The following is a 13,146-nucleotide window of genomic DNA, read 5'->3' on the forward strand; positions in this document are numbered from 1 at the left end:
ACTGAGATAAAACCCCAGTAGAGCAGTTGAGGTGTTTCTTTAGCAGGCTGTAAGAAAGGCTGACAGCATCAAGATTCCACCTTGTTCTTCACGCCCTTCCCTGAGAAGGGCTTCTCTCTTCCAGCCTTGCCCCTGGGGGGCTCGGTTGCTGCAGGTGAGGCCGGAGGAGAGCATGCCCCCGCCGCACCGCTGGTCTGGGTTGGTGGGACCAGGACTGGGGAGGGTGGGAAAGGCAGGGAAGGCCGGCGGAGAGCCCTGCCGGGGGCTCCTCGCTAGGTGGAGCTGCCGGAGCGAGCTCCGGGACTCCGCCGGCTGCCGCCGCGCCGGCCGGGGCTTCCCGCGGGGGGGGCCGCCCCGCTCCCGTAGTGCCCGCGCACAGCTGATGGGCCTCGGCCTGTTCCTACGCTGAAAGTGAGGCGAGGCGAGCAGGACCTTTTCTTCAACAAAGCCCTGTTACGAAGTATCCCGCTTTCAGTAATTTTATCTGTCGTTTAGCCTGGGGCGGCTAATCAATGCAGCCCTGCCAGCCTTCGATGTCATGGAAAATGCTGAAATATGGTTTTCTAAAAATCATAAAAATATGCACATAATGATAGCTACTGCTGCTGCTTTCTCCCTCTCGCCCCCATTTAGATCATGAGTTTAACGATTTCCAGTTCCCTGACACTGGACCACCCTGTGCCAACAATTTCTAAGCAAAGCTCTCTCCACTGATTTCCACGGGGGGCTGCTTAAAGATCGATAGCCAGCAATGGCCTACCGTACATATATTTGTCTCACAGAGTGAAAGAAACTATATAAAAGGTCCAGCTATGCAAGTTAAATTTCCATACATTTTTGCTGCTAATGTGAAACCCAAGTAAAGCCAGACATTAGTTTTAGCCTTGCAGCGTACCTTGTTATCCACATCAAGACAGCGCACACATGAGTGCCAGGGTAGTGGATGGGGACCTGTACCCAACAACTGCAGCCATGGGGACACTTGCTGCTGTGAACCTGCTTGGGTGGCTGGACTGGCCACCCGGGGCTGGGGGATGGCAGGGGAACTCTTGCTGGGTCTAAATCGGTATCTTTACCCACAATCTCACGTGCACATACACCTCACAGTGGGAAATGTCCACAATGCACAGCAGAAAGAAAAAAGAAGGTAACTTTGGAATGGTGGCACCTTCACAACCCATAGGCAAAGACAAATGAGGGAGATGAAGCACCAGTGCTCCTTGTCCCTGCTGTTACACATCTGGCCTACGACACGTACCTTTCAGCATGACTATTAATAGCAGGTTTCTAAAATAGTTTTCTTGCCTGTGTCTGATCAGCCACACGGATCCGGTCCTCACAAGATTCCCCAGGCCCACTTGGAAAAACAGCAGACCACTCAAAAGCAACCATGCTGCAGACTAACGTGGGCAGAGGCAGCAGCAGTCCCCGGCACTGCTGCTCCCATTTCCAGTGGAAGGAAGGGCCATCCCTACCGCAAGGACTGCAGTCCACCGCAAGCATGGGGCTAGAGGGAAATACCTTGCCAGAATGCCACGCCGCATGATGGGCACATCTGTGCCAGCTGCAGCTCTCAGTAGCACCACGCAGGAATAGACAAGTGTGGCAACGTGAAGAAATCTGTTGTGCGTTAATTTAGCTGGGATAAACGGAGACCTGGTAATCACTAATGCCACTCGGCTATTGCTAGCAGGGCTTCGGAAGCAGGGTACCAGCAGAGCCCTGGGTGCACCTGCAGTGGGCCCCTGCGGCCACGTTAAATAGATGCATGTCACTTCCACGCCACAGCGTAACAATGGAGGTGGTGGGCAGCCTTCGGAAAGGTAAGCTGGACAAACTTCAGGGGAGGCCTGTATTACCGAGAGGGGAGCGCGCAGTGAGGGCAGAGCCAGTGCAGGGCACGGGCCTGGGGGTGGGAGAGGGGTTCGCAGAGGGACTGTGCCAGGAATAGCCTCTGGTGAACCCGTGGATCCTGGACAGACTGACACTCTGCTCTTGTAATCCTCTCCTCCTGGCTTTCCCCCAGCAGGGGTCAGGCTGAACCAAGGATCACAAATCAAAAGAAAAGTGACTGCTCTGCCCCAGCATCGAATAGTTTCGATGCTCCAGAAAGGAGAAAAATGTTTTGCTTTACTGAGGATACGGAAAATACTTGAACATCTCATTTAAGAAAAGCAAAAGAAACATTGAAATGGCAACAGAAGTGACTGCAAGCAGCAGCCTACAACACCCTCCTTGTCCTTGCAGCTGTTTTAAAGAGGCAATGACCTGGTCCTGTTGCCACTCAGCCTCATTATAGCTTCAGCCTCCCTTCCCAGTTATTCTGGACACACTTCAGTGTAAACGGAAACAGAAATTCGGCCAGGATGTGGAGACCACAGCGTTAGAGCAGCAAAGGGACATGAGTGTGTCCTCAGAAGTGAGGGGCAGCCCGCGGGGAAAGCAGAGCTCTCGGCATCCACCACTGGCTGGAAAGGGGAAGCTGCTACCCACAGAAACCATTCCTGCATGGTCAGACCAAGTAAGCAACGCGAAGCAGTATCAGTCCTAGGCTGACGTCTCCAGTACACCCCCCAGCCAGAGCTGGCAGTGTTTCACAGCCCTTGGCACTTGGAAGAGTAAAGCAAGGGCTCCACAGTGGGGCCACCCACCTGTGAAGTGATGCCTCTGCCTTTGGCCATCACCAGAGGTCCGCAGGCAGACACTCTGGGACAGGAATGCTAAAAAGCAGGTGAGATGTATCCAAAGGCCTGGCTCCTGAAAAATTTTCTGGCCAGATTTGCCTCGGTTTATCACCTAGCAAGAGAGGACACAGAGGATGGCATTTCATGTGTGGAATTTTAATGATAACTTTATTATATTTTAGTGTATTACTGGCTTGCGATTTTGCAGTCTTACAAGAAATTTCCGTTTCCACATCTCCATTAAACGTCTGATTCATTTTCTTGGCTCGTGGTAATGCCTCAAAGCTACATCACTAAAGAATCAGTGCTCTGCATTAGATAAATATAAGACCAAGTGTGATTAACCTATTAACTATTTTTAATTAGCTTTTACTGTTCTTCAGCTATTCCGTGTTTTTGAGGAAGCAGAAAGAGAATGAGAGCACACTGGTACTATAGAGCTGTATAGAGCTAGCATATGGACTGAGATTATTCATCATCATTGGCAGGAGCTCTGCTGTAGGGAATCTTGCAACAACATCACAATTTTCCTGCTAGAGTGAATGCCATAATGGACACATTTGCGGCGTGAGTTATGGGCAAGAGTGAAAAATTCTAAATCTTTATAGCATTTTTATGCTCTGCTTTCCTTTTTGGTAATCAGATCTTGATTAAGAGTTGGAATTAGCACCCAGAAGAACATTAGGATTTCCTGGCTCAGTTCCCTTCCACCATGCAGGGCAGGCAACAAATGATTCTGTGGCTTTACAGTGCTGCTACAACAAAAAGGTGTCTAAATACCTATCTATCACTTTAAGAAAGTAACCGACTGCTTGCCTGCAATGAAGAACATACGGTAACGGCAAAGCATTTTATTTGCTAAACAGAGCAATTACTTGATTTAGGTTCTCTCCGGTATTTCCTCCGCTAGTCCCACCCTTATTCCCTCAGTCCCAGACCTCCTGTGGGCAGGTGCTGTCGGTAAATCGCCACTCGATCACCTCTCGCTCGTGACAAGCACCCATAAGGAAAGAAAAAAAAAAAGGCAGCGGGGACCTGATCTGCCCTCGTTCCTACACCTCCTTCCCTTGCTCTCAGCCAGCCGGACACCCCTCTCCTGGACCCGGGGCAAAAAGGCTGGACGAGGTGGGGTTCGGGGCACCCGGCCCCGGGGCTGGAGAGCTGAAAGGGCTCTGGGCAGGGCAGAGCCAGCCCGCCCTTGGAGGCAGCCCCCCAGGCACAGAATCGGGTCCCCGACTCATCAGCTTGAAGAATATCTGACCCTCCTATGCCAAAGCACTTTGGACCTTTTAATTTTAGGTGTTCTCATGGTTTTGGGTTTGTTTTTTGTTTTGTTTTGTTTTGTTTTTCCTTTCAGACATCCTGGGACCATTCCAGCCAACGTGAATTTCAGAGGCGCATCTGCTCCGGTGCCCGCATTTCGAACGAGCAAACAAATAACCACAGCTTGTTCTGACAACGCTCCTCCGGCACCCCTCGTCGTGCGTACCTCTCCCTCCCCTCCGCCCTGTGGGACCGGGGTCTCCATCGCAGCTCTCGCCTCTCCCCGCCGCCTCCTTCGGCCCCGCTCCCCGCAGCTCCCGCCGGGGGCTCCAGGGGTTTCCAGGGGGGCTCCGAGTCCCGTCCCCCCCGCGCCCCGGGGCGCAGCGGGGTTCCCGCGGGACCTGGTCTTCTCTCGCGGCGTTGCCACCTCCGGGGGGCTGCTCGGCCCCCGCGGCCACGTCCCGCCGGGCGGCTGCTCGCCCCTCCTCTCCGCCCGCACCCCCCCGCTCGCTCGGCAGCTGCTGGCTCTTTTATTATTTAACTCGGTAGTTGCTTTATCTGCAAGAAGGCGGTGAAGAGCTTGTGATGAGGGCCGGGGAAACTGGCGGAAACGCGGCCAGGTATTAGCGAGCAGCCCCGGCGGAGCTCGGCTGCGGCCTTTTCACGCTGCGGTTCGTTCCCGCCCGGTGAGGTGAAGTTTGTTCCCGGGGTGCTTTTTGCCCCTCACGGTCCCCCTGGTGCTCGGGGTGTCCCCCGCCCCCCGCTCGGTGCTGGTCCCGGTTGCGCCCGGGGAGAGCAGAACCCAAATATGGAGAAGGAACTAAATACCAGTATTTTCCAGTGGTTCTGCGTGACGGCTATTAACAACACAAAACATTGACGGCTGCTTTTGAATCCGAACTATTTCTCAAAGCACGGGTCAGCCCTGTTGGCGTCATCTCACCCCGGACGCTATTTTTAGGAAAGTTGTTGCACGAGGCGGCCTCCAAATAAAACCGCGCTTTTCCAAGATGCCACCCGTTCTCTGCAGAAGGAGGGAGAAGCGCTTTGTGCAGGGCTGTTTTGCTTTGCTTTCCTTAGAAAACAAACCCAGAGGTGCTGGGCGCTGAACTCCCGCTTGGGCCGGGAAAGAAGCGCGGAGCGAGGGGAGCAGCCGGTGCCGGTTGCCGCTGCCGGTTGCCGGTGCCGGTTGCCGCTGCCGGTTGCCGGTGCCGCTGCCGGTGGCCGTCCCAGGCAAAGTTCCCTCGGGGCGCTGCGAGGAGGGGGGCGGCGGGTGTGGGCCGGCGCCTCTGCAGGCGGGAGGCGAAGCGGCTGCGCTGGGTGCTGGCCATACAGCGCGGCCGCCCCGCGCCTGCCTCTACGCTTCCGAACCAGGCTTAATTTTTCTACCCCCCTCCTCCCCCAGTTAAAATGCAAACCGGTCCCCTTTGTAGAGACAGACCCCCCGACACCCGCGCCCCGCTGCCCGAGCCGGGGCTGCGGGGTCGGCGGTGCGGAGCTGCCGCGGCCGAGCGCTGGCCGGCTCCACTGGAACCGGCAGGGAAGGACTTTTTCGGGTTTACTTTTAGAATATTTGAGAAGTGACCCAAGGACCTAAAAAAACCCCAAAAACACAGACCGGGGAACGAAAGGCGAGCTTTTCGGAGGCGCAGCTGGTGCGGCCGTGCAGAAGTTACGACGAGGCAAGACCCCGCTCTGCGCGCCCAGTGTATTTTTTCGTGGCTTTGTAAATTAAGCTAAAGCAATTCCGAGCAACTGGGGATATTTAAGAATAGAAGGAAATACCGTGGCAGGTCGAGGATCACCATGCTTCCGCTTTATCTAAGATCCGTACTCACACCAAAAAAAAAAAAAAAAAAAAAGAAGAAATCGAAATTCCACAGCAGCCCCTTTTTTCCACACTCGAGGAAATAGAGTTCCCTACAGGCACACGCACACGGGCACAGACAGCACAGGGTAAAAACTGTTTAGAGTGATTTTGCACCTCTCTCTTCTCCGTGGGACGCTCTTTAAGGGGCCACGCAGGATTTTTTCCCTTCTAGCCGCCGGCAGCCGGGGCGCTGGGGACAAGTGCCGACGAGGCTTGTTGCGCGACCCCGTGTGCACAACGTGGGCCAGCGGCCGGGCAGGAGGGGCCGGGGCCCGGCGGGACGGACACGCTGTTCCGTCGTGCGGCGGGTACAGAGAGCACCCATTCGGGTCCAGGAGCGTGCGGGGAAGGCCAGGCCGGGCCGGGCCGCCTGCTACCGGCGCGCTGCAGCCGTACCAGGGAGGCGCCGGGGCAGAATCGGCCGGGACTCGAGCGACTCCACTGGCCCGGGTCGTTCCCGGGGCACACAGACATGGGGAGGGAGAGGGAGAAAGGAGAGAGGGAGAAAGACAGAAGGAGCGAGAGCGAGAGCGAGAGGAAGGAAGGAAGGAAGGAAGGAAGGAAGGAAGGAAGGAAGGAAGGTTATGAAGAAGGAAAGGAAGAAAGGGAGGAAGGAAGTGAAAGAAAAAAGGAAAGAAAGAAGAAACAAAAGAGAGGGAGCAGGGGATGCGAATAGATAAAGAGAAAGAAAGAGAGCAGAAAAATGAGACAGAAAAAGAGAGCTAAAAATAAAACGAGAAAGAGAATAAAAGAAAAAGAAGAGAGAAAAGGAAAAGAAAAAGGGAAAGGAGAAGGAAAAAGCAAAAGAGAGCCTGAAAGGAAAGGAGAAAGGAAAAATCAAAGGAACTGACAAAGCAATGGAAAAAGGAGAGGAAAAAGCAGAGGAAAGCTAAGGAAAAGGGGAAAGGAAACAGGGAAAGAAAAAGGGAAGGAAAAGGGGAAAGGAAAAGGAAAGGAAAATGGAAAGAAAAAGGAAAGGGAAAAGGGAAAGAAAAAGGAAAGGAAATGGAAAGAAAAAGGAAAGGGAAAAGGGAAAGAAAAAGGAAAGGGGAAAGGGAAAAAGCAAGGAAAAAAGGAAAGGAAAAGGGAAAGAAAAATTAAAGGGGAAAGGGGAAAGGAAAGAAGGAAAGAAAAAGGAATGAGAAAGGGGGAAGAAAAAGCAAGGAAAAAAGGAAAGGAAAAAGTACACGGAAAACGGAAGGAAAACAGAAAGAAAAAGAAAAAGGATAAGGGAAAAAAGGAAAAGGAAAAGGGAATGGGGGAAAGAAAAAGGGAAAAGGAAAGGAAAAGGGGAAAGAAAAAGGAAACAAAAAGGAAAGAAAAAATAAAGGGAAAAGGGAAAGAAAAAGGGAAAAAGAGGAAAGAAAAAGTAAAGGGAAAAGGGAAAGAAAAAGGAAAGGAAAATGTAAAAGAAAAGGGAAAGGAAAAGGGAAGGAAAAGGGGAAGGAAGAAAGGAAGGGGAAAAGGGGAAAGGAAAAAGGAAAGGGAAAAGGAAAAGGGAAGGGGAAGAGGGAAAGGGAAAAGGGAAATGGAAAAGGGAAAGAGAAAAGGGGAAAAGGGAAAGAGAAAAGGGGAAAAGGGAAGGGGAAAAGGGAAAGGAAAAGGGAAGGAAGAAGGGGAAGGAAAAGGGAAGGAACAAGGAGCGAGAGAAGGAGAGGAGGAGGAGGAGAGGGAAGAGGGGAAGATAAAGCAAAGCGCGAGGAGAGGAGGGGAGCGCGGCGGGGCCGGGGCTGCCGGCCTGGCGGCCGCGGGTGGGCAGGGCCCGCCGCCGCCCCGCCCCCGCCCCCGCCGCCGCCGCCGCCGCCGCGCCCGCGGCCGGCCGAGCCCCGCTAAAGGCGGCGGGGAGCGGGGCGGCGCGGCAGTGCGCCCCGGGGCTCGCCCGCGCCCGCAGCGCCGACAGCCGCGCCGGCAGCGCCGGCGGGAGCCGCGCCGGAGGGATGCGGGGCGCCGGGCAGCAGGCAGGGGCGGCGGGCGCGGCCGCCGCGCCGCTGTGAGCCCCCCGCTCCTCGCCAGCAGCGGGAGGGGGATATATACGTGTGTTGGCGCGCCCGCTGCGCAGATACACGTAGATACACCCCGCCGAACAGCCGCACCGCATTCCTTCCCGGGAGCGGCCGCCGAGGCGCAGCCCCGATGCCCGGCGGGGCGGTGGGGCCGCCGCTCGGGCGCGCAGCTCCCCGCTAGAGGCGGCGGCCCCCGCGGGCCGGATGCGCGGCGCCGGTGCGGGCGGCACCCCCGCGCCGGCCGCCGGGGCCCCGCGGCGCTAGGGGCCGGCCGGGCCCCCCGCCCCGGCCCGGCGGCGGCGGCGGCGCGGGGATGCTGGCGCTGGGGCAGATGGACGGCGCGCCCCGGCAAGGCGCCTTCCTGCTGGGCAGCCCGCCGCTGGCCGCCCTGCACAGCATGGCCGAGATGAAGGCGCCGCTGTACCCCGCGTACCCCCTGCCCGCCGGGCCCGCCTCCTCCTCCTCCGCCTCCGCCTCGCCCGCCTCCGCCTCGCCCTCGCCGCCGCTCGGCTCCCCCGGCCTCAAGGCGCCCGCCGCCGCCGCCGCGGGCGGGCTCTCGGCGCTGGGTTCGGCCCCGCCGCAGCTCTCGGCCGCCACCCCGCACGGCATCAACGACATCCTCAGCCGGCCCTCCATGCCGCTGCCGGGCGCCGCGCTCGCCTCCGCCTCGCCCTCTGCCTCCTCGGCGGCGCCCGCCGGGCTGCTGGCCGGGCTGCCCCGCTTTGGCAGCCTCAGCCCGCCGCCGCCGCCGCCGCCCGCCCTCTACTTCAGTCCCGGTGCCGCCGCCGCTGCCGCCGCCGTGGCCGCCGGGCGCTACCCCAAGCCGCTGGCCGAGCTGCCCGGCCGGACGCCCATCTTTTGGCCGGGGGTGATGCAGAGCCCGCCCTGGAGGGACGCCCGCCTCGCCTGCGCCCCCCGTGAGTACCCATCGGCGGGGGGGAGCGGGCCCGGGGCAGTTCGGTCCCTGGGCTTGGGAGCCCCCAGCGCCTCGACATCGCGGCCATACCTCCCCCAGACCGCCCCACACCAGCCCCCGGGCCCGGCCGCGGCGGCTGGCTTTGCCTCGCTTTCTTTTGTTGTTGTTTCTTAAGTTTGCTTTGCTTTCTCCCTCCCCCGCGGCCGGCGCGAAAGCCTGTAAAATGTCGGTCACTACCGGGGAACGAGAAGCCCTCCCGGGGGAAGGCGGCCGCGCTGCCGCCGGCTTCAGCGCTTCCACCGCGGACTCTCGAGGCCTGGGCTGCTTTTTAGGGGCGCGCAGAAACTTTCCCCGAGTGGGACTTTCCGCTGCCGCCCGCTTGCACTGGCTGCAGCTTTTCCAGAAAACAATATCGTTTGCCCGCTCATGTTTTCGATCCTGAAAGGAAAATTAAGCGGGGGGGGGCGGGAGGCTGGCCCCGCCGCCTTGTCCAGGCAACACTTGTGTTACAGACCCCCCCCGCGGAGAGAGCCCCCACCCCCCCGGGGCCGCTTGAGAGAGAAGCGCTTTCTCAAATCTGTAGATTAACGTGTCTGTCCGTGCCTTCCCTTTCTCTCCCCCCCCGCCAGATCAAGGCTCAATTTTGCTGGATAAGGACGGAAAGAGAAAACATACCAGACCCACTTTTTCTGGCCAGCAGATTTTCGCCCTGGAAAAGACTTTCGAGCAGACGAAATACCTGGCGGGCCCGGAACGAGCCCGGCTGGCCTATTCGCTGGGGATGACGGAGAGCCAAGTCAAGGTGAGAGGAGCGGCTCACGCACGGAGAGGTGCGGGGCTGGGGCAGCCAACGCGCCCGGCGGGGACCGAGAAACGAACGGGCCCCGCCGCCGAAACCGGGTCCGCCTCGGGCGGCCGGAGGCGCGGCAGCTATCAGCAATTCGCCCATCGTTACCTTCTTACCGGCGGGGCTGAGATGGGTATTTTAAAGCGTATCTTTTATTTTAAAACGAAGCAAAACAAATAATTTAAAAAAACCCAGACAAACCCAAGCAAGACTGAGGAGCCCGGTGCGTTCAGTCTGAACGCCACGGGGGTGGCCGCCGTGCTGGGAAAGGCGCGTAGCGTCTCCGGCCCGCACCCCACGCAAAACGGCCCGGCCGCCCCTCAGCGCCGCGCACCCCGCTCGCGCTGTCCCGCCCCAAACTCTCCGTTTTAAGTTAAAGGCCGAGCTGTAGGCAAAGCGGAGGTGTGAGGAGTTGGGAGGCCGGGCTGAGCCCTGGGCGGACGGGCGGGGGGGCGTCTGCTTGGCGGGCGCAGGGACACGGGGCTGGGCTCGGCCGGAGGGGCGTCTCGGCGGTGCCCACGCTTTCAGCCGGATCTAGAGACCCTCCTTTGTCACTGCAAGTAAGTCCCAGTGGCTGCGAATGAATTATTGCAGCCTCTACAGTGAAAGTATCCCCCCACTCCGGCAGAGCCCTGCCGCGGAATAAAAACATCTGGCGGGGCAGGGGCGGCTGGGGCAGGATTCAGCCCGAAGCGAGGGGCGGGGGGCGGGATCCGAGCCGGGGCGGGTGGCTTCGGCTGCGGGGAGCGCGGTGCCGCGGTGCGCGGCTGCTTCTGGCGGATGGGGAGGTCGTCCGACGGCTGTGGCGGAGCGGGAGCCGGTGCCGCACCGGGGGGCTCACCGGGGGGCCGGTGCCGGTGGCGGTGCCGGCGGCGGCGGGGACAGGTCTGGTTCCAGAACCGACGGACCAAGTGGCGGAAGAAGCACGCGGCGGAGATGGCGACGGCGAAGAAGAAGCAGGACTCGGAGACGGAGCGGCTGAAGGGCGCCTCGGAGAACGAGGAGGAGGACGACGACTACAATAAGCCCCTGGACCCTAACTCGGACGACGAGAAGATCACGCAGCTGCTGAAGAAACACAAGCCGGGGGGCGGCGGGCTGCTGCTGCACCCCCCCGAGGGGGAGGCCTCCGCCTAGCCCGCTACGCCCGCCGCCGCTTTCGGAGATGTACAGATCTATTTTTCTAGACTCTACGCGCCCGGGAGGAGGAGGAGGAGGAGGAGAAGCCGGCGGGGGAGCAGAGAGGACCGCGGCGCAAGCGGGCGCGCCCGTCCCCCAGCGCTGGCAGTTATTGTAGGGTCGCGGGCGGCGGGGAGCGGCGGGGGCCGCCCGGCCCGGGTCCCGCTCCCGGCGGAGCGGCGGCCGCCTCTTGCCGGCTCTTTGTAAATAAACCGTGAGTCACAGCGACCATAGGCGTTCCTTACTGTGAATATTTAAAATGTAAAATACCTTCTTTTTTTGTACAGCGGGGGCCGGGGGCACCGCCCCCCCCCCTCGGGCGGCACCGGGGGCACCCCCGGACCCCCCGGAGCCCCGAGACGGGCGCCGAGGAAAAAGCCGCCGTGGCTGCCACCGGCCCCTCCCTCGGGCCCGGACCGCGGCGGCCCCGCGTGCTATTTATTAGTATTTTTGAAAGAATTTCTGTTGCGGTCGTCGTGCAGAGGGAGGGGGGAGAGGGCGAAGGGACCGAGTTTGCTTTCACTCACAGCCTTTCCAGTCAACGGCGTGTTGAAAAAGTAGCTGGTGGGAATTGTCACAACCACTTCCAGTCCAAATATAAAATTCATTTAGTTGCTGTAATTGAATTTAAAGTGTGTTTTCTTTTGTATCATACGGAATACTATAGAATGTAAATTGTTTTCTTTTTTTTTAAGCTAATAACGATGATATATCGTGATATAGCATCTTAACATTTATTAATTTATATTAAAAACAATTCGGTTTGTAAAGAGAAGAAAAGCCCTTTGCAAGACCAGTTAAATGTATTGCACTTTCTGTTTAAAAAAACCCGATAAATCAATTAAACCAGTTTAAAGACGTCTGCTGCCTTCACTAAAGGGTACAGATAATCTGATCTCATCAGAGATTAAATAATGAAACCACGGAACAGGAGGAGAGAAGGAAAAAAAAAAAGAGGAGATAATTTTCAGGATCTTGTGTTCAATTTCAGTAGTAGGTTTTTGGGTTTGGGTTTTTTGTTTGTTTTGGTTTTGGTTGGGGTTTTTTTGTTTGGTTCTTTTTGCTGCCTTTTTTTTTTTTTTTTTTTAAGGTGGAAGTTGTCCATTCTGTTGTGGGGGTTAAAGAGGAAGGATACAAATAAAATTAAGCGGCAGCTTGTTTGGGGATGGGGCTGGCGGCTCCCGCCCTCCCCGGTCCCTCCGTGGGCGGGCAGGCAGAGTTTCCAGCCGGCCCACGGCGAGGTTCGTCTCAGCCTAAATTAGGCTGTATTAACTTTTTAAGCGGCGGGCGACGCAAGCTGTTATCGAGGGCAGAGTGTTTTCTTTTTTATGGGAAAGAAACTGCTTTCCGAGAAGAAAAAGGCGAGTAAAGTAAGAGCCCGAGTAAGGGTCTAGAGTAAATAGGTACACCCAGGACCGAAACAACTGGTTTAAATTGAAACTCGTTCTCTAGATGCGATCATTTCCATATCTAAACAGACCAGAAACAATCGCTTTTTTTTTTTTTTCACTGCTGCAGCCGAGCAAACAGAAGAGCTGACATGAGAGAGAAAAGGGCCAGCTATTCTGGAGAAAAAAAAAAGTAAATAAATTGGTATTCTTCCGTAAATTTGTGAATCATTTTCTACACGGGGAGGGGGAGAAAGAAAAAAAAAGTGGAGCAGAGTTTTATTTCGCTTTCGGCTTAGACAATGCCGGGAGGAGGGAGCCAGCCTGGCGCGGCTGCCCGGGCTCTCCCGGGTAGGGGTGCCGGGGGCTGCCCATTGCCCACCGACACCCTCTTCTCCCCCCCTCCCCAATCTTTCCCGACCCCTTGTAAAGGCGGGCAGGGAAAGGCCGGGCGATTTCCAGAGTGCCGCCTCGACCCCGCCGATTCTCGCCGTTACGATTTTTCTCTCCTCCCCCCCCCCGCCCCGCGCCGGGGTTTTGCGGGGCCATGGGAAAGAAATGAGAACTTCTTTTTTGCCGGCGCACCCCGTCCCCGTTCCCAGTGGGCTGCGGCACCGGCTGGGGCTTTCCAGTCAATTTGCTCCTGCACAGAGACCGGGTGGGCACCGGGTGAAGTTGGCACCGTCGGAGTGGAACGGCAGGGAAAAAAAGCCCAGCTCTGATCGCTTGGTTAGGCTGGTTTTGTCCGGGGCGCTGGAGGAAAGAGCAGGGTATTCACATGAGCTCACTGCCTGCCCCCCTTTGCGGGGCAGGTTTTGGAAGCCAAACCCGGCTCGGCGGAACAGGCGCAGCCTCTCGCCCCTCCAGGAGAGGACTTTTTAGGAGGAGATGCAATAACTAACCTCAGGATCGCTGCCACGGACATCGCGGCGGACAATTAGGAGACAAAATGTCAGCGGCCTTCACGGGGCTTGAAGCTCCCCCCGTGCGTGGGGC

The 13,146-nt window shown here is 57.5% G+C and overlaps 1 protein-coding gene across 1 annotated transcript; it reads left to right on the plus strand.

Moving 5' to 3' along the window:
- Nucleotides 1–8,133: 8,133 nt before the first annotated feature.
- NKX6-1 (NK6 homeobox 1) lies at nucleotides 8,134–12,801 on the plus strand (the record flags this gene model as incomplete). The annotated part of the gene is made up of 3 exons (XM_081998817.1): nucleotides 8,134–8,737; nucleotides 9,366–9,538; nucleotides 10,469–12,801. The coding sequence occupies 3 exons, from the start codon at nucleotides 8,134–8,136 to the stop codon at nucleotides 10,718–10,720; spliced, it is 1,029 nt and encodes a 342-aa protein (XP_081854943.1). The 3' UTR covers nucleotides 10,721–12,801.
- Nucleotides 12,802–13,146: the final 345 nt, after the last annotated feature.

This window comes from Phaethon aethereus (assembly GCF_964289735.1).
Source record: "Phaethon aethereus genome assembly, chromosome: 4".
Classification (NCBI taxonomy): Eukaryota; Metazoa; Chordata; class Aves; order Phaethontiformes; family Phaethontidae; genus Phaethon; species Phaethon aethereus.